Here is a 25096-nt window from a genome sequence, read left to right on the forward strand (position 1 = left end):
TTTCTTTTCTTTTCTTTTCTTTTCTGGGAAATAAGAGATCCTGCCCCAGCTGACTTTGAGCAGGACATTTAATCTTTTTCTGTCCTTCATCTTCCCACCTGTAGCAGATGGAGAAAGCCTCCTTTATCTCCAGGCTCCCWGGAGTTCGTCTAGATTACACGTTCTCTGAGGACGAGAGAACACCTGGCACAGTAAGGTCCCTTCTCAAATAGGTGCCATTATAATACCTGTAATCAGAAGCGTCCTTCACTTACCTGGCGGATAGCTGCAGCTTGGGAGCTTCCGCACAGTGACCTCTCTTGGGACTGCTTTCTACCAGCTATGCAGGCAAGGTTTCCTATTCTGCAGGAGTATTTGAGAATCTAAAATTTGTCCCTTCTTAAAGACGTTCCATTTTGATTCTTTTCTAGTGTTCTGATTGTATTATTTCAATTGGAAAAGCATTTGAACTTAAAAGATTAAGTTTTTATTGAAACACTGTATTTCAAAAACCATCTCCCTTCCCCCCCCTTTTCTTTTTTTTAATTTTTGCTTTTGGAAATAGTTCAGCTGGGAGTTGATCCAAGGATGACCTTTCCTAAAACCAGTTTCAGCTAATCAATATTTTTCCAGTGAAAAATATCTGTCATTGGAAAATCCCAGCTGGCCCTGACGGTTTCCCCTTTTTTTGGCTGCTGTAGGGGAGACTGTGCAGGCAGAGACCTGCCTTGTAAAAGCTGCTTGCTGAATTCACAGTTAGCAGTAATACAGCTCTTTTGATGCCTTCTTCTATATCAGTCTGAGCTCTGAACTGCCACTCGTATATACAAGCAACTTCCTTTCAAGTCATGCCATTTCTCACTTTGATATTTCCCAGCAAAATTGGCTATTTAACTATTAAAAAGTCAGTCACTGTGACTGGTTAACTATGGGACTGTTTAATGGGGATTTTTGCTTGGGTTTATGTTGTAGCTGAGGAGGATATATAATCTCTTTTGAAATGAGCTATTAACATGATAAAACATCTTGGGAACATGCAATACCAAAGCTGATGGTATCTGAACGCTGTATTAAATACAAGGGTCTGCACTAATGAGTGTTTGAGCTTTGTAGTGGTATGGCACTAGAACACAGAGCTGAAACACAGTTACCAGATTTTTCTATAACTGTTTCCTGAAATATGCTTTGCATTTAGTATTCAGAATCAAACAAGGATGCTATAAAAGTCCTGTGTTTTCCATACCTCAAAGATGGGAAATTTCTGAAAGGTTGCTATTAGAGAGCTGTTTATTTTTTTCTGTATATATACCTTTTATAAACACACACACACACACACACACACACAAATTTACAGATACACACACTTATACAGAGGCATACGCTCATGTCTGTGAATATTTGCAGCAGCAGTATCCGTGGGTTGGACTCAGCTCTGTAGTGGTGCTGGTGCAACGCACCTGGCTGAGGTTAGCTGTGCCCATTCCTTCCCCCAGGCCGTGGCTCATACCTGGGCACGTGAGCTGAGTTTATCACCTTCCACATTGCTGTGGGCTATGGAGGAATTCTGATTGGCAACCAAAATTGTAGAAAGAGCCTCTTGATTTTTATGACTTTCCACCAACCTCCTTCTTCCTCCCAGTTTTACATCAAAGAGGACAATTTAACCCTGAGTAATTTACTTACAGCTTAAGATCCAAGGGCTCTAAGCTGAAGCTTAACAAACTTCAGCCGTATGTAAGGCACAGATACTTAACGACGGTGCCCRTACTCATCTGGAACAACTTCTCTGGGGGTTGTAGTGAATTCCATTGCATCTTCAGCCAGGATGTTTTTCTGACAGAAAGCAGTAACAAAGGGTTTCCTCCTGGAAACACAGGGCAATATTTCTGTCTGGGTCATTCAGGAGATCAGGCTCAAAGGTTTCTCATAACATGCTACTTCAAAGCTTTGTAGATATGTGCCCAGAGAGGGGCTGAAGCCTATGCTGAAATACATGCTGTCTGTGCCCTTCATCCGGAAGCTTTGTTTACATATCATATTCCCCGACCACAGTTTGAAGGTAGGCATTGCTGCTAATGCTTTGGCAAGATCCCTGTCCACAAGCATCGAGTGAGAATAGACTCCAGAYTGCCGGTTGATTCCTGACCCTGGCTTTGCAGTAGTGACGTTCTGTTTGTAAATCATTAATATGTTCTTAGGAATGGCAAAGAAGCTGTTAGCATTTAGCAAGTGTGACATGTCGATAGACTGCTGCTAATCTTGTCCTGTAGCTACCTGCAGCACCTTCTGYGCTGTGGCTGGAATCTCCTATGATACCTGAGACTTAGGTCTGTGACGTGCTTTTAGCACCTCTTAACTATTTTTAAATCCTTTTTAATCATTCATATGTGAAATCTTAATATTAAGAATAGCCCATCACTTTTAGATCCTAGTGAGTTAAACAGATGTGCAGGTGCTGTAGCTTTACATCTTGGAAAACAAGCTTCCTCTCAGTGCTGTTCGGCATTTTGGGAAAAATAGCTTTCTCAGTTTAAAGGGTTTACTGCCTAGATCAGTGTTCTTTCTGCAACACTTGAGGTCAAGTTAATGGATGTACTTTTGGATTTGAGTGCTCAGCAGGGAAGAAGGGGCTTTGAGAAAGTGGGGGTTGCGGTGTGGAATAATTGATTTTGCAGTTTGCTGTGAAATCTCTGACTTGTCAATTCTTCTGCCTCAGTGTATCTATCTGTAAAACAGTGAGTGATGTCCTCATGGTTAATTGGTGCCTAAGTGCTTTCAGAGCTGTGGGTAGACCACTGATTAGTCACAGTCATTCAGTCAAAATGACAAAAATCTGATACTTTCTCTGTTTATACTCTGTTAGTTGGGGGAAAAGGTCTTGAAATTCATTGATTCAGGCTTGCCTGGTGTATTTGCTGTTTTTTGTTTGATGATGGCTTTTTATGTTGTGGTTGATACAGATGTTACTGAATTCTGCTGTCTGCTTCTAGTTTTTGTAAATGTTCTTTTGGTTTAAATAGTGCAAAATCCTCTTTCTATAAAAAGTGTGGAAATAAAACAGGACACAGATACTGCTGTAATAACCATTTTATTCCAGGATGTTCTACATCATCACTCTTGGTATTGGGATTTATCTCATCTGCACCCTCTGCCATACAACTCTATTTTATGTAGACATACCAACATGCATGTACACAAAACACACATGCACCCATACTCTCTTACATTACATTGTGAAAGAACTATAAGGTTGAAGCTTGTTGACTCAACTATTTAATGAGGTGCAATAAATCTTGACAAGACCAGCTGGCACTAGAGTCAAGCTTCTCATCTTTTTACCATTACAGGGAAACGTGAACAATAGTGGAAAGAAATGCAACTCTTCTTTCTCTTTTTTCGGTACTCAGAGCTATAGGATTCTATTGAAATCATCCACTTCCATGGAATGCAAAGCACGGTGGATGCTGTGGAAAATGTTAACGACGTAAAGGCCCCTTTTCCTAGTTCTTCTTCTCAAATTCTGAAAACATTATTGATCTGACAGATCACGCAAGTGTGGTCAGCTTTAATATCGCTGTAATGTACATCGGCTGAGCAGAGCAGCTGGGCTGAGTAGTGATACCCAGAATGCGTTTCAAGGCCGGGAGCAAGACGCATAGTACCTCTTGTTGCTCTTACCCTCGCATTTCAGTTTTCCCTTTCTCTACACATTGGATTCTAGCAGCTGCCTCTCACCACCAAAACTTTCCAACTTTGCCCCTGCCTGTCTGCACTTCTACAGCTTATCATGAAGCTCCTCTGCTGCTTGGCACAGCCATGAAATCTTTTTCTTTTTTGGGGTCTCCTCAAGACCTTCTACTCCCAGAGGTCATTTTGGCTGATTCAATCTGCAGACAGGTACAGCAGGGCTGACAGGGTTTTACAGTGCCTAGTTACTTGAGTGTCTTTAGAAAAACACAAGTAATTAAGCAGCTCAGACATCCAAGTGTATGGCATGTATCCAAGACACCCATCTTGTCCTCCCATATGTGACTCTCTTTTAATGGACCAGATTTCTTCCTGTGAAAAGAAATCTGTTTAAATAATGCACTGTCTTTGTTTTGAGGTGGGTTTTTTTGGTCCTGACAATGGGATTCATCAATCTCTTTTATGTTCCCAGCCCCACTACTTAATGCCAGTCTCTCCTTAAAAATAATTGCTCCCAAACCAACCAGATGCCTCTGGATTCATATGAGAGAGACTGCCTGAGCTTTGCAGTGTATCCTGAAATYGTGGCTGACATCTCCAGAAGTAATAACTGTACCTCATTGTTCTGTGATTGCAGCATTTGATGTGTGCTGGGCTCTGGTGCCTGGTGGAAGGAGATACATCCTGTAAAACAAAATTGGACCCCCCTCTGGATGGCACTGAATGTGGCGCCGACAAGGTAATCAAAGTGCTCAGCAGCAGCAAGTTTGTTTTTTCCAGCGTTGCCTGTGGAATAATCTTTCCAAGATGTTCATATATTCAATATTTACCATAAAGCCATATTTTATACTGATTCTGTTACGAAACTGCTCAATTAACAGCTGGATTGGCTTAGGTCTTTCTGTTACGTGTATTGCAGTAGCCTCTGGAGACCCCGGTAGTCAAGCCTTATGGTCAAGGCACAATACAAGCACTGCAGGAAAAGCCTGCTGCTCAATGGGCAAAGTGCACAGACTGAGCACCSTCTGTTTGTCATGTTAGATACCAGTTGACTTCTCAGTCACTTCTGTTCGTTGCTGCAGATGGTGTTTCAAACCTGAGGTATTTTTAAGTGCAAGCTGCAGCAGTGATGTTCCTGGCTGTATTTAAGTTAGGGAACATGGAGAGGATTTAGACTGACATTTTGGGAGTGGAGGAGGATGAAGGAAGAACAAGAAGCTACTTAAAAACACTCTAGAGTTACTAAAAGTAGCTTAAAGTGTGTTGAGCTCAAATTCATTGAGTTTGAGTTGTTTTTAAAGTATTGTTTGCTATACCCAGTACATGAGTACAGATTGCTGTATGTATGAGATGACTAAGGTGTGTATGGACTTTCCATCACTCTTCCTTCAAGTGACTTCCATGGCAGTGCTGTGGGGGTGAGAGTTACTGGGGCTCAGCTGCCTCCCAGCTCGCCTGCGTGAACAGAAGTTGACTAAAGTAAACATATTTGACCCCTGAAATGGGCTGTGATAAGAATCACACGTGGTTCATTCCCCCAGTATAGTTGATTCATAACCTATTAAGCTACAAAGGAACTGGATCAATTTGTTAAGGGCCAGTACCCCTGCCCACTAGTCTTGGATTCTAATATTTGTTGTGTGTTATATGGTTGTGGAGGTAAGAAGGCGTGAAATTAAAAAGTTTGCTGCTTACGTCAGGGATTAGAGATGTTTTCTTTGCCTGCAAATGGAAGATAATCCACCCCCCCCCCAATGCTGGGTCCTGGAAAGCATGGCAGGGAAATTGAAAAAACAAAAGGGTTTTAARTATATATTCTTCTGTCCACAGGAGTCCCAGTGATTGTTTTATAAGACTGCTTTGCAGTGCTTACTGTATTCTATCCTGGATAGAGCAAAGGAGTGGGCCAAGTTTGCTGCTTGGTCAGGAGCCAGTGCAACCTATTGGAATCAAAGGTTGCTTGGRGCTTTAGCCAAGTTAGGGCCAAAATACCTCAATAATTTTATGCACATTGGGAATACTACTGACAAAGATATTGCTTTGCAGTATAATTTCTTGGACTCGTTTTCTACAAAGAGTGTAGTTTTAAGTCTTAAAGCGTATATAATTATCTGTATTATAGAGCAAGGGACTCAATTCTGTGCTTTCTGTTTTTTTATGACTAAACTTTCTTCAGGAGTTGGTTGAGGATGACACTCAAATTTCTACATCCCACCTCCTCCCTTTCTCCTCCTCCCACCTCCATCTCACAGAAACCTTAAATCTCCAGAAACTTACACATATGCTTGCTGTAATCTCTGAGACATCCCCTTAACTCTGCCTGGGCAGGACTGTGTGCAAGACCAGAGCTTCTTTTGAGCCTGTGTTAACACGATTGCATTTCAGTGGTGCCGAGCTGGAGAGTGTGTCAGTAAAACTCCCATCCCCGAGCACGTTGATGGAGACTGGAGCATGTGGAGCCAGTGGAGCATGTGCAGCCGGACCTGTGGCACAGGAGTGCGATTTAGACAGCGGAAATGCGACAATCCCCCGTAAGTCTTCAYATCCTGCTGATCTCTTTTTGCATGTAGCACTTAGAACTTGCTGCAAGAATACAGGGAAGAAATGGGCAGCAGAGCAGTGCAGAGGACATGGGAGATGTGATGTTAACCAGCAGCAAGGTCTAGAACTCAATCCTGGAGCATCTGAGGGAGCAAATCAGGTGTTGTGGAAGTGGCTTGATGGGCTACCATTGAAAGTGGCCCATTACAGTGATTCAAAGATAGATTAAACATAATTAAAGCATTTAGCTTGTCAGAAGAGTGATGCTGTGTTTTCTCTCCAGCAGTGCAGTAAATGAGAAGGGGCTGAGCTGGACATACAGACCAAACTGAGCCAATACCTCTTACACATCAGTTTTGCAGGGAGTGCTAGCTGTGGGCTTGGGAAGAAATAGGTTGGCTGACTGCAATCATAGCAATAAGTAGCTATATTGATAAAGCAAAATACTCTGCACATGGGATTGTGCTGTGTAAGAAAAGGAAAGTATTCCCGCGCACACAGAAGGATGCTGCAGTGTGCATCTTTTGGCTCTGCCACAGTGACTGTAAATAAGCTTGTGCTCTCTGCTTAGGCTTGTCTTTTTCCTGATTCAGGACAAAACGTAAGCAGTGTGATCTCCCATGTGCCATCCTTCGTTCCTCAGATCATTTGAGGCACACTTGGAACTCCTTTTTTCATACAAGAGGACTGAACAGGTTACTATTGTAGCCATTTAAATGACTACTCCTATTTGTGTGCCTCGTAACTTCTGAGATGAATGAGGATGCTCACAGTCCTGACTGCAGCAGTCCAAGTTCTGCATTTCTCACTTTATTCATGTTTAAAGTTTTCTTCACAAAGCACAGGAATCTTTGTTTAATAGAAGCTGAGATTCTGACTAGCGACCTAATCACTCTAAAGAACTACCCGGGTGGTGGATGGGCACACACACTGGCTGGCTGTGTGTATTCGTGTGAAAGGGACGTTTTTGTTTATTCCTCTCCTTAAATAAGGCTGAGCTGCAACTGCATGTCTGCAATGCCAAGGCTTGATTTTTACCAGCTTCCTTTTTACTTAACAAGGGACTGAGCTGGTGTCTTTGCTGCCAGCTACAAAAAAGTTTCTTTTAACCACAGTGCTGACCAAACCTAAATCCATTCATTGTCATTTCTTAAATTACAGGAAATGCTGTCTCCAAGATTGCACACTTATTTTAAAATTCTCCAGCTCATATACATTCCTGGCTGGGGAAACACACGTGATCTTCTTTTGCTTCATATTCCTGGCTTCAGCCCATTTCTTCTGCAGCTGGTTTATTCACTGTCCAAAAATATTGGCTAAGGGATTTATCTTTTATTTTATATATATTTGGTCTTGGGATTTTTTTCTTTACTGGAATCTGTACTCCTGCCAGCTGACTTTTGAGCCTGTGGGACTATCAGTATTTTTAAACCAGTTGCTTCACTGTTTGATTTGGTTTTTCCTCTCCATAATTTCTGTGAGTGTTTGCATGCATTGCCTCCAAATGGTTGTAAGGCAGTGTGTTAGCCAGTTCACATGTGCGAATTTTGAGTTGTGTTCTCTTATGTTCTTGTCTAGGCTTTAGGCTATCATTATACAGAAGTATTGAAGAGAAAACCACTGGCTTAAACAGAACATCAGAATGAGATCCCCACCCCTTCTCCAATCCCCTTATGTCATGTAAAAGGGTTGAGGTGGTTTAGAGGAACTCTAGTAACTTCTGTTCCATTAGTGGGTGGATTCTCTTGGGATACATACAGTGGAAGATAACTGTGAAGTTGTCTAMAAGCAACTCTCTCACAGTCGCTGTTTCAGGGGAGATGGGCTTGAATATATACTGTTGTTGGAAATGGGCTAGAGCCCATAATATGCGGGGCTTGGGAACTGGGATTTTGGAGATCTTATCAGTTCCAAGAGCAAGGTGGTTAAAGCCTTGTTGGCTCTGCCTTTCCCTTGGCTGTGAGATCTTCTGCAGAATCTGGTAGAGATGTTGCCCAAAGTCTTGGTCTCAGCGTGTAGAGAGGCAGAAGGGTCACAGCGATGAAGCCATGCAAATGGTAAGAAGCAGGGAAAGGAAAGCATATAAGCGACTGCCAGGTAACCATTTCAGAAGACTAAAGTGTGACTGTTGTTATTTTTCTTCATCTTGCATGATGGAAACCCTTGGTATCCTATACAAACATACTGAGAAACCTGTAATACGGAAATGCTAGTGAGAGGTCAATTAAGTAAAAAATGAATGTCAGTAATTTTGCATTCCTTACCCAAACAGGAATAGAGCAGAACATAATCAGCGTAGCAGAACTGTGTCCTGCCCACTCCTCTGACTGTTGATCTGCTTGTTGCTGAACCCCTTGAATAGGCTCTGTATAGTCTACTACAGTTGGACTAGACTCAGTCCAGCTGGAAGCAGTGATGTTGTACCAATAAAGCATGATGCTATTGAGAAGAGTGCATCCAGCTCTTGAACTTTGAGAGATACTGCAYGAGAAGCCAGTTCATTAATTCCTTAATTAGTTCCTTAGTTAGAAAGGGAAGGCAGCTGAACAGCCAAGCAGAGGAGCGCAGGCCAAAAGGCACCAAGTTCCTGCAGCTCCCACTGATTGGGAGTGAACAGTGGCTGTTCAAGAAGTCTGTCTCCTAAAGGATTTGGCTATGACTTTATTGTTAATCAATGACTATTATTACTGATCAAGAGAGCTGCTAGCTTGCAGTCTGTATTGACAAACTCATAGAAAGGTCCTCACATGTTAACSAAATTTTAAGATCAAAGCCAAAGCAACTGCTGATGAAAACACAGTAAACAGTAGCCCGGTGTGTCTCGTGTTCCATGGTGATACCCATCTGTCCAAAGAGCCCTCTGTAACTAGTTGGGTATTCTGATTACCTTCATCTTTTGCTTTCTCACACACATGTGTGTACATACGTGTGCACACGCGCACGTGTGCACACACACACACACACACACACAGTCAGTTATGCTCGGTCTCTCTCTTACTTTGTGGTAGCTGAAGAGACGGTGCCAAAACGAAGTTCATGTTTTCAGTGTGTTTATGTGAGTACAGAGTTCATGTGGAAATACGTCTACATCATGTTCCTAGTCACCCAGACTGAGCATCTGTGTCATCCTGTCTAAAGCAGCAGACACAATCCTCCCAGAAGACCTCTGCATCAGTCTCAGCACATCTGCTGCTGCTTATGTGTCTGTGGCAGAGAAGAGGTGTCAGCAGTGCAAGCAGGCGTTTGTTCAGGCTGTTCCTCTGGTGATCTTTTCTGATGCTACAATATCTTTGGAGATTAGTATTTCCATTTTAAAAAGAACCTTGTTTTTCTAGGATTTATGCAGCTACTGTAAAAATTTGACCTAGGCTGAAATTTGATGTAAAACTGTCCTCTGCAGAATCAAATGCTTCTGTTGCACCGAATACAGAACGCATCAAGTCCACCACAACTAGCAGAGCAAAGGCCTGATTCTACGGCCACCGTGTAAATGAACAGGCAGCTATTACTGAGACCACTGACACAAGTACATGATCTACAATCAGGCCCATACTTTCCAATTAACTCAATGATAACCTAATGTTTACTGCCCTTCTAGGAGGGAGGAGAGGGAGAAGAAGCTTTTGGAATAAACTTCCATGCTGCTAAAAATTGGAATTTGGCTGGAGTTGCTTTTTTATGGCCATCTGTTAAAGAAAAGTAAGGACATGACTTTATCAGTCTCTGCTGATTACAGCTGGAGAGATGGATATATGACACATTCAGGAAAGTATCACCAAGTATCTTAAAAAATCACAATCTGTTAGCAATGGCTGAGTCTTTTMCTTGCTTGGGGTGTTTGTGGTTTGTTTTGTGTTGCTGTTTTTTTTTTCCAAAGAAACAAAATATAGGCTATTGTCGAGAGTTTTAGTTTTTCTTCTCTGGGGAAGAATAAACAAGAATAAATAGATTGTGCAGATGCTTAATTCTGATCTTGAATTAGTGGCTTTTCCTGCCTGTTTCAAAAAAAAATGTATAAAATGGCGTAGTTTTCATGGATAGAGATTATCTGATGCAGAGATCTGGTTTCTGGACATGCTGCTCAGGGTACAAGTTATAGGTACTTTGTGTTATTTTAATTTTGGACTACCAAAAGCAGAACCRTAGAGTATTGTGCGCTGAAGAGGCAGTTGGTGTGTCTCCATTTTTAAGGCTGTTTGAGGCAGGGAACAAAGCAAATATTTGGAAAGGAATGGTGACACATTCCAGATTGTCTGCTTGCCTCTGCCGTGGATGCAGTAGTACAGCCACAGTGCTCCTATGTTCCTCCTTAAAAATATAAATACTTAACATTGATATTTATGATGGAACTGCAAATTCRCTTGCAAACTGCTTGATGGTGCAAATATAGTAAGTACGTAGCCTTTATGTGTCATGCTCAATGCACCTTCCAAACCCAATTAAGGCTTCTAAAAAGGTTGGTTAATGCCCACAGGTAAATAGCATGTTGGATTCTCTCTTATCTGCAGCGTGCCTATTCTGTAGATCTGTCTGTAGGACGTAGATTCATRGATCGATCTATGGAATGCTACAAAAGAACGTGGTTTTTAACTGTTCCAGAGAGCCCATTATAGGTGTAGCCTGGAGCTTAAAACATTTTCTGTAAGAGCCAGTGAAAGCAGAATTTGGCCTCCAGAAAGGAACTTCAGAAGGGAACGATCCTGCCTGAAATTTCATGAGCTGCCTCAGACAGGGGAACCTAAGCAAAGATATGCCTTTGTGTAGCTCTGCTGTTCCTGCTGACCCCAKCTTGTTTTTCCCTGGTAGCCCGGGACCAGGCGGGAAGAACTGCCGGGGAGCCAGTGTGGAACACACCGTGTGTGAGAACTTGCCTTGCCCTAAAGGTGTACCAAGCTTCAGGGACCAACAGTGTCAGGCCCATGACAGATATGCCAACAAGAAAAAAAGCCTCCTGACAGCTGTCATCGTTGATGGTAAGTTTTTTTCAGCTTCTTCTGTAATTGCTTGTTTTCTTTCACTGCAGCTTCTCAACCCATCTTGATTTAGTCTGCAAGGCCTCCATTTGTCAATGTGAAGGCTACAGTATGTTCTCCTTAGCTAGTTCTGACAGATGAATTACTTGTTGCTGCTTTGCTGTTCTTTTAGCCTTTTTAACAGAAGGTACTGAGCTGTCAGTTTTTAGACATCTTTGTTTAGTGTTGGAGGAGTGAGGGGCTGAACTGGGTTCCCAATCTGAATAGTCAGGTTTGGAGTTTTAACATGAAAAAGTTCAAATCAATTTGGGGCTGAAAACAAGAGGGATTAGCTGGGAAAATTTTTTATGTGAGTCTTTTGTGGGCATTTCAGCATGATTGCCTGGCCTAACTTCCATTCCTTTAATGCTTCCTTTGCTAGCTCTTGCTGTTCCCCTACTATTCAACCAGCCTACGAGGGGACATGAAAAGGGATTGTAGTAATGTCCTTTCTGTACAGACRAATATCTTTCACTTCACTCTACTGAAAAATAGACAAAACTGGTTTTGTCTGATTATCTTAAAGACGTGCTTGAACAGAGGAGTGTGATGCTGAAACTGAAGCCAGAACACCAGGCAGTGGGTACAAGCCTTTCCCGTGTTAGCACTGACACATTAGGTTTTCACCAGGGCAAGCATACAGACAGCATTCCAGTTCCTGCAGCAAACCCTCTCCAGAGCATGGTTTATTGACAAGCCATGGGAAGCAGGCTGTTTTCATTTGTTGTTCACCTCTGCTGGCTTCCCAAATAGTTTTACCGGGTGAGTGTACAATGCAGAACTACTTCCCCAACTCATCCTGGAAGAGCAGAGCCAGAAGGCTGCAGGTGAGCAGCAAAGACAAGTTACCAGGACTCCAACCTTCTGTTACTGTTTTGTCTTAGCTTCCTACTTAACAGAGACAATAGAAACAAAAGTTAGACCTGGTCTTCAGCACTTGCAGTGTTAGAGACATGTCCTAGAGGTGTCAGACTTCCTGAACTGGGRCGTAGGGCAGAGCTCCCTTTTAGACATGTCCCTCTCTGCTGCACTCTTCTAGCTACCCTAATTTGGTTCTCACATTCTTGTCCTTAAGTGTCTGGTTTTGTCCTTCTCAATTTCTCCACAAGCCCTTGTAGCATAACCATTAGAGTCCCTTGGAGAGACTCAAATCAGCCCTTCAGTATCCAGCTATTCTTTTCCGTCCATTGCAAGTACAAAATATTCCTGTCCTTGACCACTCTGTGCTTGGGTACCATGTGGTTTTCTGTGTCCATGTGTGTAACTCTGAGATGGGTTTTACTCTGCAGGGTTGCACTCTGATTGCTAGATGTGAGTCTTCCATTGCTTGAAAGAGTGCTAGAAGCATGTCCAACCATCCGCAGTTGTTACCTTGGTCCACATCCAAAAAAAGTATTCAGGTGCTTAAACACCTTYGAGCATTTGTGTCTCTTGAAATATTGGGTTGTTTGGGAACGTTAGGTTGCTAGCAGATGGTATTCCCATCTGTTGCATGTTCTGGTCATGTTTCTAAGCTTGCTCTAAAAATTTTAGTGTCCTACAGAATGACACTGCCCACTTCTCATTCATCTCCCTGATCTATACAGCTAATTCTTTCAAACTGCAGAATGACTCCTTCATGCCTGCCTTTCCCTAATCTGTGCATTTTATTACCATACTCACTTACACATGGAGCTGCACACTGCTAGTGCATTCACACCCTGTCCACACAGTTACAGCTACAGAGGCCATATATTCCAAAAAACAAATGCTTTTCTGCCTGTAAMACCTCCAAAGTCTAGTTTGTGCATCATTTCTGGAGTACTTTTTCAGGTTTGCTGTGCTTCCTGAGATAATCGCCCAGCTGAGAGTGGTCCAGCTGGCAGCTGGTAGACCACACCTGGCTCACATGGCATTTGGCCCTGTCCTTGGCCTCCTACTCAGGTCCAGGTGCTTTATCAAAGAGAAGAGGATTGCTATCACATGGTGGTCCACAAGGAGCTGCTACATAACACTAGGAATGTTGGGCTGGCTTGGCCCAAACAATATATGGAATGCTGCAGGGAAACAATATTACAGGGAAACAGAAACCATTTTTATATAAGGCAGTCACGCCTCATAAATCTGCTAGGGAACGTCAGCACACACGTGAATGAAAGTGATTCAGCTGATACTATCAAAAGCTTGTAAAGTAACTAAGCTGTCATAGGATAAAAAGGAAAGTCATGTGGTAGATTAACATCTGTAAATGTTAATTTAATGGTGTAAATTACCACTTTTCACAATGGGAAGAGGTTATCAGGGAATCCCTGTGAGTCTGTACAGGACCACTGCTTGGCATTGGCATATTCATAAATGACTTAAAAAAGAGGTGACTAGTGAGATGGTGACATCAGACAATATTCAACATCATTAGCTTCATCAAAGCTAAAACAAGTGACAGGAATTTGCAAAAGAGTTTCATTATAGTGAATAACTAAAAAGAAAAAAATGTTTATATGTTCAAAATAAAGCACCTGGGTAAAAACAAATGGAGCTTTATATGTGCAGTGATATATCTATTACTACTCAGGTCAGACATCTTAGAGTCATTATAGTTAGATCTGTGTAAGCTTCAGTGAAGCTCTGTAATTATCAAGACAGGGATAATCTTAGAAATTACTAGGAAAGAAGTAGAGAATAAATAGGAAATATCTATATACCCCTGTATAAATCCTGTATCTACCTCTGTTCACGCTGGTAACCTAGCAGAGCCGCTGAGAACAAGGAGGGAAGAGCAACAGCGGATGCCATCCCAGACTGCACTGGACACATCCCAGTTCATTCCAGCTAACATTTTTGCTTCTTTTGGGTGCTAGACATGGTTCACCTCAGAGCGTTAAGCTGACAGCAGAATCTGACTTCAAAGGAAAACATTCCTTATGGAATCCCTGGGGTCTCCCTTGCAGCAAAGCCTGTCTCCCACTTAGTGGGTGTTCTCTGGGTGCCAGGAGGTTCTGTGATTTTTTTTTAAGCTATTTGCAGTGCTTGGCGTTTCTATGAATAGGTGTATTATCTGTCATGCAGGCAGCCTTCATGCAGAAGCCTGCCAGACACTTCTAAAGCCCTTCTCAAATAATCGAAACAAAAACTTGTTTTCAGGAGTAATCAAATTCTCTGAAACTGCAGCTCAGCATTTCTCAGTGATTCCTAAATAAAAAGATTTTGTTATTATGRCTCCTTTGGAGATATGCAGCTCTTGTGCTTTGCTGACGACTTCTCTGAAATCCATCATAACTACCTCATTCATAAAACGGGCTGCTGATGTAATCTGTAAATTCCTGAGTTCTCAGAACACTACAGGGAGAGTATAATATCCTTTTTTCTTTTTCTTTCTTTCTTTCCTCCTTTTTTTTTTTTTTAAATATATGTTTGCCTCTTACTTGCAGGAATCTTGTTCCCAGTAGTAGAGTCATCACCAGGGCTCTCCCAAGAGAATAAATAAAAGCTTGCTGTTGGGCAATATTTGGAGACCACCATTTTGGATGTTAACCCTTTGATACCAAGTCTGAGGCGATATTTCTTTTGTTTCACCTTATGGTTGCAAGTGCCATTAACACTCTGGCTTCCGCAGAGGCCAGTGGCCTAGCTATTTGAATTGTCTCCCAGCTAGTGATCCAGATGACGCAGTCATTCTAAGAAAACTGCCTTTTTCTTGACTTCGTGGTGTGGTTTCGGTTACAGAAATTTCTCCCAATTTTCTTTTTTTGGGGGGTGAGGGATGTGACATTTTGTGGCCACCTGCGGAAGCAGTGACTATAGCCGTTACTAAGATAAGAGCCAGCATTGTTCCTGATTTCTGGCAAATCCTCACTCACCTGAGCCATGTTGTCCCAGTTTCCCAGGCTACAGCATGGCATATGGTCAGATTAACCAGCTCCAGCTCCTCATGTCCGTAGTTGGCTTTAGATGCTCAACAGAGAGTAAGCCTAAGGCTGTAAATTAGAAACTTCTTGTGCCTGGTTGCAGAGCAGGCAGCCAGGCGTTTCTCAGAGCTCCAGAAAGAGAGGCTGTTCAGAGGTGGTCAGACTAGCGGTCTCCTGTGCAAGCTCCTCTTTCAACAGCTTTCCCAACTTCTCCTGCCAAATGAAATCAAAATCCAGTCTCTGAGAATTTGCTTTGCATCAGACAAAAGGCAGGGAGTTTGCACCTCCACAGGTTGTGTCTGTAGCTCCTCTCTCAAACAGGATGGGAGAGCGCAGTTTTGCACCCCAGTGTCAATGTCTTTTTAAGCACATTAGAGCACCCATACAATGTTCTCCAAATCCTTTTTGCAGGACATCCAAGCACCACACTCAGAAAAAACAGACAGAGACTCAAAACAGCTTTGAACTAATCTTCTACACCATGCTTGAGCTCTGTTTACATGTGTTAATGAGCTGGGAGCTGATTACAGGCTTTTGATTTCACTGGGAACATAGACTTGGTCTTGTGTCGCTTAGTCTAATGCATTGGCAAACCTTCCCTTTTCTGTCTGATGAGTACCTGACCATGCAGAACAAAACTTATTTCTATTTGAGTATCTATAGGTTCTTCMCTGGATGAAGCCTGTGAGTAGCAGAGAGTCAGCTCCAAAGGAAAAATATTACATTACCTAAATATCTGTTACTTAAACATATGGCAAACCCTGACATTTGCTGTATGCTGCCAGCTAATGACACAAATCTTTGGAAAATCTTTTTTACTTAATTCCTTCTCTAGCTAAACCCAATAGTAGGTCTTCCAAAGTGAAGGTCTGAATATATAACATTGTGCTTGCCACTGCTGTGGGTGAAAAATGCAAATATTCTCTATTAAGAGTATTTCAGGTGACTTTGGGAGTGCCTTCTGCTGCCTAGTTTGTTGACAGAAATGTTCATAGGACCACGAGTACTAGTTTAAGGAACCGGCAGGTAATGTGTATGCAAAAACATTTCAAATTCATATACACAAGTGTTCTTACTGGCAACCTGATGTGAGCAGTTAATTCAATCCACCAAGAGCAGAAATAGACTGGAGAATYGGTTTGTCCTTTTGAAATCACTTCATGTAGCCTGAATTTTGTCTGAGATGCTCAGACAGTCTGGTAACCTAGTCATTCAAGGCAGGCTGCTGAATGTTCCCTGTAACAAACACCTCCCATTCACAAACAGGTATTGAATGGGGATTCCTGTGTCTTAAAAGACCACGCTCATCAATTTAACCATTTGAATATAGATAWAACAAAGTGGGGAAATGACAGGCCTCAACTGAAAGTCTCGTGTTCCCTCAAATATCTGAATATCAATAGATGCCRTTTTACACCCATTTCTGCAGCAACTGCATTACGTTGCTCAGTTGCCATTACCTCAAGCACCTGTTTGAGCTGCTCCTCAAGGAAGTCGCTTGTGTGTTTCTTTTTCCAGATAAGCCGTGTGAGCTCTTCTGCTCTCCGCTGGGGAAGGATTCCCCTGTGCTGGTGACAGACAGAGTCCTTGATGGTACTCCTTGTGGGCCTTACGAGACTGACCTCTGTGTACATGGCAAGTGCCAGGTGGAGTAACTTTCTCTTATTTCAAGTGATGTACAGTATGGGGTGGCTGTGTATGTTCTGAAAGAGCAGGCATCCGCGTAGGGGGCTGGGAGGCTGTCTCAGAGGTGAGAGGGCAGCCCTGTTTTGCAAGACTCATTGCAAGGGCAACATAGCTCTTTCTTGATCTTAGAATTGTGATAAATGCCCAAGGTATGAGATTATCACTGAACAGCTGGGAACATTCAGTGATCACAGTCAGTTGTGTGTCATCATCAAATGGTTTGGGAAGGGAGTGGAAATCTGGCTTGCTTAACTGCTCCATTTTGGCTACTAGAGGAATCACTGGGAGAATGCTGGTGCTGCAGACTGGATTATAAATTGTTGCTGGCCTGTGATAAGTGACACCGATAAGTGTCACATTTTCAGCATCGTGGTGCTTTTCAGCTCTGTCTGGGACCTATTTGAAAATACTCAGGAAATCTTTCAATATCAGTTGTTTTTTGGCTCCTGGGACTGCATGGGCCAATAGCTTCTCCCATATAGCCTTACATCTGTGTGATTTTGTTACCTCTATTACTAGATAATGCTAAGGTGAGTTACTGTTAGGGCCCATCAGAAGTGTTTGAAAGGCTCGTTTACCTTGCAGTAAGGAAAGGTTCCCTTCCTCCCCAAAAATTTGCCCATTGCTTGGAAGCTTATAACAATGTAGGTTTAGAGGAAGAAATCTTGCAGCCTGGAGCACAGCCTAAACCAGWTTTCTTTTGCCTTTCATCTGCACAGTCCTGTGCTCAGGTCACAGGGAGAGCAAACCAGAGGGAGTGTAGGTCAGGCTTCCTTCTGCTGTTCTGCAGGAGCTGGTTGTTCCCGCATGGAATAGCCAAACCCTGAACGTGCTCGTTTATTTTTGTCTCTGGTCAAACAAGTTGACAATGGAAATGAAAAGGACTGTCTCCAGGAGTCTTCAGATTTGATTTCCATTTCCTGGAGTGAAGGTGCAATGGCCTGTARTCCTTGCAGTGATGATGGTTTGCAATGACGATGGACCTGGAAGGAGGCATCAGTCAGGGCACAGTGGGAAGATCCTTGTAATACAGCTCTTCCTCACCTTTATCGGGGCAATGAGGTAGTTCATAGTGCAGCACACTGAATGATTAGGAGCCTATTTCTTAGAGCTGCTGTTTCAGATTCCTTGAAAATTTAGGTGAAGTTGTGTAGACTCATACTATGAATTTAGAGTGTTGGGAGAGAGAAGGAAGAGAAGAAAATGTTTAAATAGAGATCATAAAGAAGAAGAACGCAGTTAGGATGGGAGCTGCTAGCAGTGTGTRGCAGTTGTATTCAAGGCCTTTGTCATGGACACTAGGCAGGGCARGCACTTAGTGGTTTTTCTCTCTCTGGTCCATGTAGCATGTGTTCAAAACCTGCTTCACGCACATTGGTGATGTGAAAAAAGGTTGAGTCAGCTGCTATAACCTTGCCAGTGCTGGATTCTTTCTGGCAGTTCTTTCTCTGAGTTTTTCCTGGTCTAGATTTTTATCCCATGCTATGAGTTCCTCTTTTCCCTATTACCAGCCTATTGTATCCACCAGAACAGCTTTCTAGCATAACCCTTTACCTCCACTACCTTCACTGGAGACATGCTAGTTTGCCTCAACGGGCACAAGGCACACCATCTGTCGTCTAGTGGGCAGTAGTTAAGACTACCAATTTGTATTGCTTTGAGCTCTCCTGGCAGGGAGATAAGTGAACACCATATTCTCGTAGGGATAGGAAAGGGTTTGGGGACACAACATGATTTTTCTTATAGCAATGTGAAAAGGTAAGTGGAACAGCTTTATTCAGATTGAATTTTGCACTGCTGTAAGAAACACTTCCCACCTTTTCCTGCCAAATAGCTGCTGAAGAGGCGTGTTTAATTCAGCCCTTCTAATTTATTCAGATGAAGAATCTGAACAACAAGTTGTTGGGGAGCCAGCACAGGAGTTTGATTCTTTATATATTCTTTAATGCTGAGTGACTTTCATGGAGCCAGGTCTGTGGTGGATCCTGAAGTTACTCATTTTTTACCCTGTTTTTAGCTGCATCTAAAAAGCTGAGAAATCTATTAATAACCTTCTACTTTAAGGCCAGCTGTGCACCTCCAGCTGTGTGTCATTGACCATTGCACTGGGCTGGCCAGCTTTACTGCTCCAGACATTCAGATCAGCCGCAAACAGTAAATCAGACGTTATGGCAATGCACGTTTTCTTCTTCCAGTGAGGAGCAGTAGCCAGCTCCCCTCCAAATGAAAACCTTTATGAGCACAGAGCTTTGGAGGTACATCATGAAAAGCAAATTGCACTCTAACTCGAGGGCAACTGCCTTTAACTGTGCAGAGAGGTGATGACAGCTGCAGAACATTCAGTCCATTTGCATGTGGCTAAGAGAAAATGCAAAATGATCATTTCAAGCCAAGCAGATTTGAAAGCCTCCTGAACTCATTTATAGTACTCTTTCGCCTTATATGCAATTTAGTGCTGAGAATCACTGTGTGTAACTGTGTGCCCCATTTACCACAGATACTTAGACATCTAACTAGCTGCCTGTTAAACCAGTTTAATCACATATTCATTTAATTATTCTTCTCCCAGTTTCTTTACCCAGTGTAGACAAAGCCTTGCAATAAGCATTGCAGGGGGTCCTGGAGAAGTGAATAAGTGCTGAAATCAAAGGGTGGTATTACTGTTGTTTATTTTTCTTGCATAATCCTTCTAGTTAAAGGCTTTCACAGGCAGGAATAACACATTTCCAACGTATAGGCATTTGCAGAAACCATCACCTGCAAACACGTAATCCAGGTAATAGCTCTTTTCCCTTCAGCGGTAGGTATTCCTAAATGAAACTCATGCGTTCCTTTTGGAAAAATGAATGTAGATGAATGTGGCAAAGAAAAAAACTGTTCTTGCTAGGTGAGGAGAATTCTGAGAAGGGAAGCGTCAACAGATTTTTTTTGGAGCRAAGTCTTATAAGTCTCAAAATATCTTTGCTGCAGACAGGTGCCAAAGGGGGAGAAGTCTTTAATTGCAATCCATGAATTTATTAATTTCATTTGAAAGCTGTGAACACTTTGAATATTCATTGAACAGTGTGAATGAAGGCCTGGGGGGAGGGGGCAACTCACCATCCCTGAAACAGCCATCGTGAGCAGAAGTGTCCCTGTATTTACCTCTTACACCTGAAGGCAATGGGAGTGGGTAAACTTGGTTGATACTGTACAGTATCACAGAAGCGCCTAGAGAGAGCAAAATCATTTCTAGAATTAGCACACAGCCTCTTATATCACCTCGACTTTTTATGAAACTACTCCTTGTCTTTTAGACAAATCGTAAGGTCTTTACTCAGTTTCATCTTGTTCTTATTTAGAAGGGTTCTCTTTGAGGCTGAACATTTCAGTCTTGATAGTGATAGAAACAATCCAGCATAAGGATGAAATAAAAGCTGTGTAGAGCTTCAGGAGTTCGTCTCAAAATTGAGGACAATGCTCTAAAATTTAAAGGTTTRGTAGAAGCATTGTAAGAATGACTGCACTTACTCTTACCATCTCCTGAGCAAATACAGACACCTTGTTCAGTGTATACAGAGGGCTTTGACTTTTTCTTCTTGAAATGCACCTAGTCTTCTATCCTGAGATTTACTCCTGAGATTTTTCAGAGACAGAAAATCTGTAACAGGCCAGATAAGAGCAGCAGTCTCGTAAGTGTGATGATGAGGAAGGTGAGTGCAGCTGTAGGCTTTGCAGCCTCTCCTCTCACCTGCCTTCACAAAGCTTTCTTTCTCTAGCATGGACATTTCAGTCATGGTGAAGATAGAGTAGGGCAGTGAAACCTGCAGCTCAGATTGCTTTTATCTTCTCTTATTTCTCTTTGAGTGACAACTGGCTTTCAGTGAGAAGATCCCCTGAAATCTTTGTTCTCTCTCATACCTGCTTGACATACGTTCCTCACAGAGTCAACATTCATGGTAGCAGTTGCTTTCTAATGTCTTCCAGTTCCTAAGATTCTTTGTTCTGTTTCTGCTGCTAATGTTAGCACCAAACTACTGTTAGAAGTAGTACTAAAAAGGTGTGAGATATCACACAGCAGTGGTGTGGAGAGAAGGCAAGCTACTTCGCTGTTACGCGCATGACTTTGTGCCAGCTGCTCTCAAAGGAGGATTAGTCCAAGACTCATGACAGCATGAAAGAACTTCCTAAGGGAGACAGAGTGTACATCAGGGTGTAATCTAAGGTTGCTTTGAAAACTGTATCCTGTATAGCAGAACTTGGCTGGACATCATGGGTAGTCTTTGCTGTGATTTAACAATTCAAGATGTGAAGATGATGTGACTTTATCAAGTTTTCTTGTGAGTGTTTTGCCTTGTCACAGCTACTTTTAACTTGTTGGTAAATCTACCATCCATTCACTGATGACAGGCCAAAAACTAGTCTGTCTTGGCACAGCAAAAATATTATAGACTGACTTTCTTCTAAAACCARTCATCACAGAATATGAAAAGCAAGCACAAATTTGAAACTAGACACATTTTCAAAAATAGTTTTTCCAAGTTAGATAAGCAGAGTGTCAGGAGAAGACCACAATGAGCAGAGGTAGAATTGCAGTTGTCAGCTGGAGCAGTGGTTGGCGAATACTTTTCTGTGTATTCAGTACCAACCTTTTGCTTTAGATTGACGCGTGGAGCCTTTTGGCTTTGCCTCCTCAGTTGAGTATTTTCCATATATTATTCATAATCTTGCATTACAAACTGTGGTACAAGATGTTCTGGCCTGGGTAACTTGTCTCTGTACAACAGCTTGGTTTAGTGCTGTACTTTGGTTAATTATTCAGTGCGTGCTCACAAGCAAAGTCCAGGAGGGTTATTTGAACTTCACACACCTGCTGCATAGTTGCGTTTTTTAATTCCTGGGTCTGAAGCAATTTAATCTGAGACCTAGAAAGAATAGCAGGRCTTTTGATGAATAGAGGGTAGCAACAAAAAAAACAAGACTTTGTCACTAGTTTCTTAGTGTACTTTGCAGTGGGATACAAAAGAAAAGGGATGCTTTTACCCTACTATTCTTTTGTGTTAACCCATGAAGAACGTGTCATAGCCATTTCATTGTGTTATCCACCTAAGAGACATGAGTTTTTGCTTGTGGCCATAACAGCCAAGAATCCACCAGTAGGGAGGCTATTGATACATCATGTCCTGATAAACATATATTCTTTTCATATCCAGAACTAATGTGATAAATACTTCTTTTAAAGGCTGGGTACTTGGTATAAAATCTGGTGGTATCTGCACCCTGTTRGCATTTGTACAAATTAGAACAGAGGCAAGGTGAAGTCAGGTTTGAGGGTATCAGTTGAGATGAAGCTGKTTTGGAAGAATCAGAACGAGGCAGACCCAGAAAGCAGCCAAAGAACAGAAGCAAAGGAGTTCCAGTGATGGGAGAGGTCTCTGGGCAAGGAAGGACTTTGTATTGTTTGCATGCTTATGTAGCCTGCTCTGTGCCGAAACACAGGGATTTTGACATGCAATCTTCAGGTTCTTTGTGTGAAAGGATGAAGGCTAGGAGAATAATTCTGTGTAGGATCCCCATGAACTGCCAGGGGATCTAAACACAGTCAATAAGAGTAATTGTGTATCTAATGCAGATGAGATAATGYAAATATAAAATAAGCAGTGCCTATCTTCTGTTCCAGGAGAGGTGCTCTGATTGAGATAAAACCTGAAGACTCAGGAAGTGACAGGTCAGCATTTTCTGGAGTAACTCATGGACTCCAATATGTAACATGAAATTTGTAGTGAAACAGAAATAGAAGTAAYTTAGTTTATCTGCTTGATCAGGGTCTCTATTGAGTCAGGACAGATCAGTCTACTTGATCAAGGATCAAACCTAACCCTCCTGTATAAATCCTATTAGCCACTCATTATCTTCTACAAGGGCAGTCATGTTTAAAGCAAAGAAATGAGAATTCTCATACCCTCAGATCTTAATGGCAGTTGCTCATACAGATACATTCCTATTTTATGTGGTCCATCCCTTTAAGTATTAGTGGACACTGGATATTGTGGACAAAAAGCTGGCAGTGTAGATGAATCTTTCATAAACAGTATGGTCTGTACATGACCAATTAGTAAAATGGCACGTGTTGTGTCAATACTTACATTTGATCCATTGAGACAGCTAGTTAATTCAGCATACGGGAAGCATTATAGTTTTGTGAGCCTACAATGTCATTTCTTACACAGGGTAGGTGTATATAACAGAAATAATTGTGTTTAAGTAGCAAAACATACTCACCCAGGCTGTATCAATTGAGCTCCTGTATAGCCATTCAAAATAGAAATCAATATATCATTAAAAAATACYCAAGCAATACAGAAAATAGTTCACACACTGAAGAATCCAAATGATGTGCATGCAGAAGAKGAGTTTTCCTATGCTGGAGCCAGCAGTGACTGAAGCTGGAAATACCACCCAACAAGCAGTATTTTCAGATGTTTAATTACAAGAATGAGAAAGARGGGGAGGGAGAGAAGGAAGGACGAACTGACATACCACTTCAGAGAGAATGAACTTCAGGCCTTCAACTCAACGAACATGCCAATTTAAAGGTCAGTGGATATTTCCAAAACATAGTGTCAGAGTAGGAGACTGCCTGGGTTGAAGGTCATTAAGAAACCTATGGATATAGTTATGACCCTCCTTGCTGAGGGCTTGAAGACCCAGGAGACTATGTTTCCTGCCAGCACTCCTGTGTTTTAATACGGGCAAGGGACCAGCTTTAGTTCAAAATAGCTCTCTTATTTGTCCAGTTGACACTTCAAACTACAGCACTGCTGGCTTTCAACAGTCAGTGTAGGCAGGAGCTGGAACTACCGGGYAGTGTTAACACCACTGCATTTGCCGAAGTTGTGAATATCACTGTCTGACTCAGTGTCAGACATTAAAGGGAACTTCCAAGAGTCCAAGAGAAGGGCACTGGTGACTCTACCCACATACTCCCCCTGACGAACAAATGGTGGTTAGAACCAGCCTGGCTTTTCATTTTTTATTCTTCCCTCTGAATGCAGAAGAGCTCCAGGTATCAAATGCCCTGCTCCCTCCTTAGTGAATCATATTGGCAACAGTACAAAATGACTTTGCTTCTCCTCACCCACTCAAGAGTGATGGGTGTGAAAGTATCCAGCTATACCGGATGGACTGGTCCATGCCTTCAGTCTGCTCACCTGCAGGATAACAGTTGCATCAGAAAACACCAGATTGTTATGTGCAAGACCTTTCTTTCCTGAGGATGTGCAGCTTCCACTTTTGCACTTCTTATTAAAAAAAATCTCCTTATGTTGATCAGTACACTGGACTGCACAGGAGGCATCGCAAAACAAGTTAGAGATGGTAAAAATCAAAGAACCGCTTTGATTTATTTGCGATTTAAGGGATTGTTTCTGCACTGTGAAAACTTGYATTTTGAACAATGTGACTTGAGATTTGCCCTTTGCATACCACTGAATTAAGTCCTCAAATCTTTGAAAGCCTCCTGCAGACTGAGAAAAGCTGCATGTATTTCAACTGTTGATGGCRTAATACAGTGTGGCAGTGAGAAGCTGCTGGTATACAGAGTCCACCGATCTTGCCCCAGGCTGGTGGGGCTTAGCATTCAGCAGTGCCTCTGGCCCGGCGCAGGGATTTTCTCACCTAGCGGAAACCTGGAGCTGCCCCTCTGCGACTGCCCTACAGATCCTCCCCGTGACGCTGACATGAGTCTCAGTGCTCAGTTTACATCCTTCCAGTCCGTGGTTCRGGACCGCTGGCAGATCTTTTCCTCCTGGGATGGGTGATACGGACTGTGTTTTGCTTGCTCATCCTTCCAGCTCTGTCTCTTCCCTTTTACTGCTTGTTTTACAGGCAGCAGTGTTTTCAGTGTGTGAAGTTTTCAAACCATCCAAGTGACTGAGGTGGTCAGTGTAACATGTTTCTAAATGACTTTGGAGCTTTTGGAAATCCACTGTCAAATCTTAAGAAAAGCTGTTTCATTACGTACYATTATTAAATGTACTTTTTCTTTGGAAATGATTGGAAGGCTTGAGAAGGGGGAAATGAGCTCTGATGTTTATACAGACAAGAGTAAAGTACTTCCAAGGCGTTTTTTCCCCCATAAAGTAGCAAGAACGCACTGATTTTCATCTTCAAGCCAAGAAAACTGTTTTATTCTCTTAAAAGTTCTCCTTTGTAAGAAACCATTTCCTGGCCCAAATCCAACAAGGGCATTATTTCTGAAGATCTGGACTGACAGGGAGAGTTCGCCCTGCAGAAGGGGGGTGCCACAGGAGGGAACGTGTCAAGGGC

At 42.3% G+C, this 25096-nt stretch overlaps 1 protein-coding gene across 1 annotated transcript in view; it reads left to right on the forward strand.

The window, feature by feature from the left end:
- ADAMTS17 (ADAM metallopeptidase with thrombospondin type 1 motif 17) overlaps window positions 1–25096 on the forward strand; it is a 191445-nt gene that overhangs the window by 98085 nt on the left and 68264 nt on the right. The window contains exons 10-13 of the mRNA XM_085308753.1: window positions 4304–4405; window positions 6052–6197; window positions 11014–11180; window positions 16622–16749. Of these exons, the coding sequence (XP_085164879.1) occupies window positions 4304–4405; window positions 6052–6197; window positions 11014–11180; window positions 16622–16749 (543 nt within the window). The remainder of the gene's footprint in view (window positions 1–4303; window positions 4406–6051; window positions 6198–11013; window positions 11181–16621; window positions 16750–25096) is intronic.

Source organism: Rhea americana, unplaced genomic scaffold (assembly GCF_003343005.1).
Source record: "Rhea americana isolate MKP2758 unplaced genomic scaffold, rheAme1 scaffold_28, whole genome shotgun sequence".
In the NCBI taxonomy this organism is placed as follows: Eukaryota; Metazoa; Chordata; class Aves; order Rheiformes; family Rheidae; genus Rhea; species Rhea americana.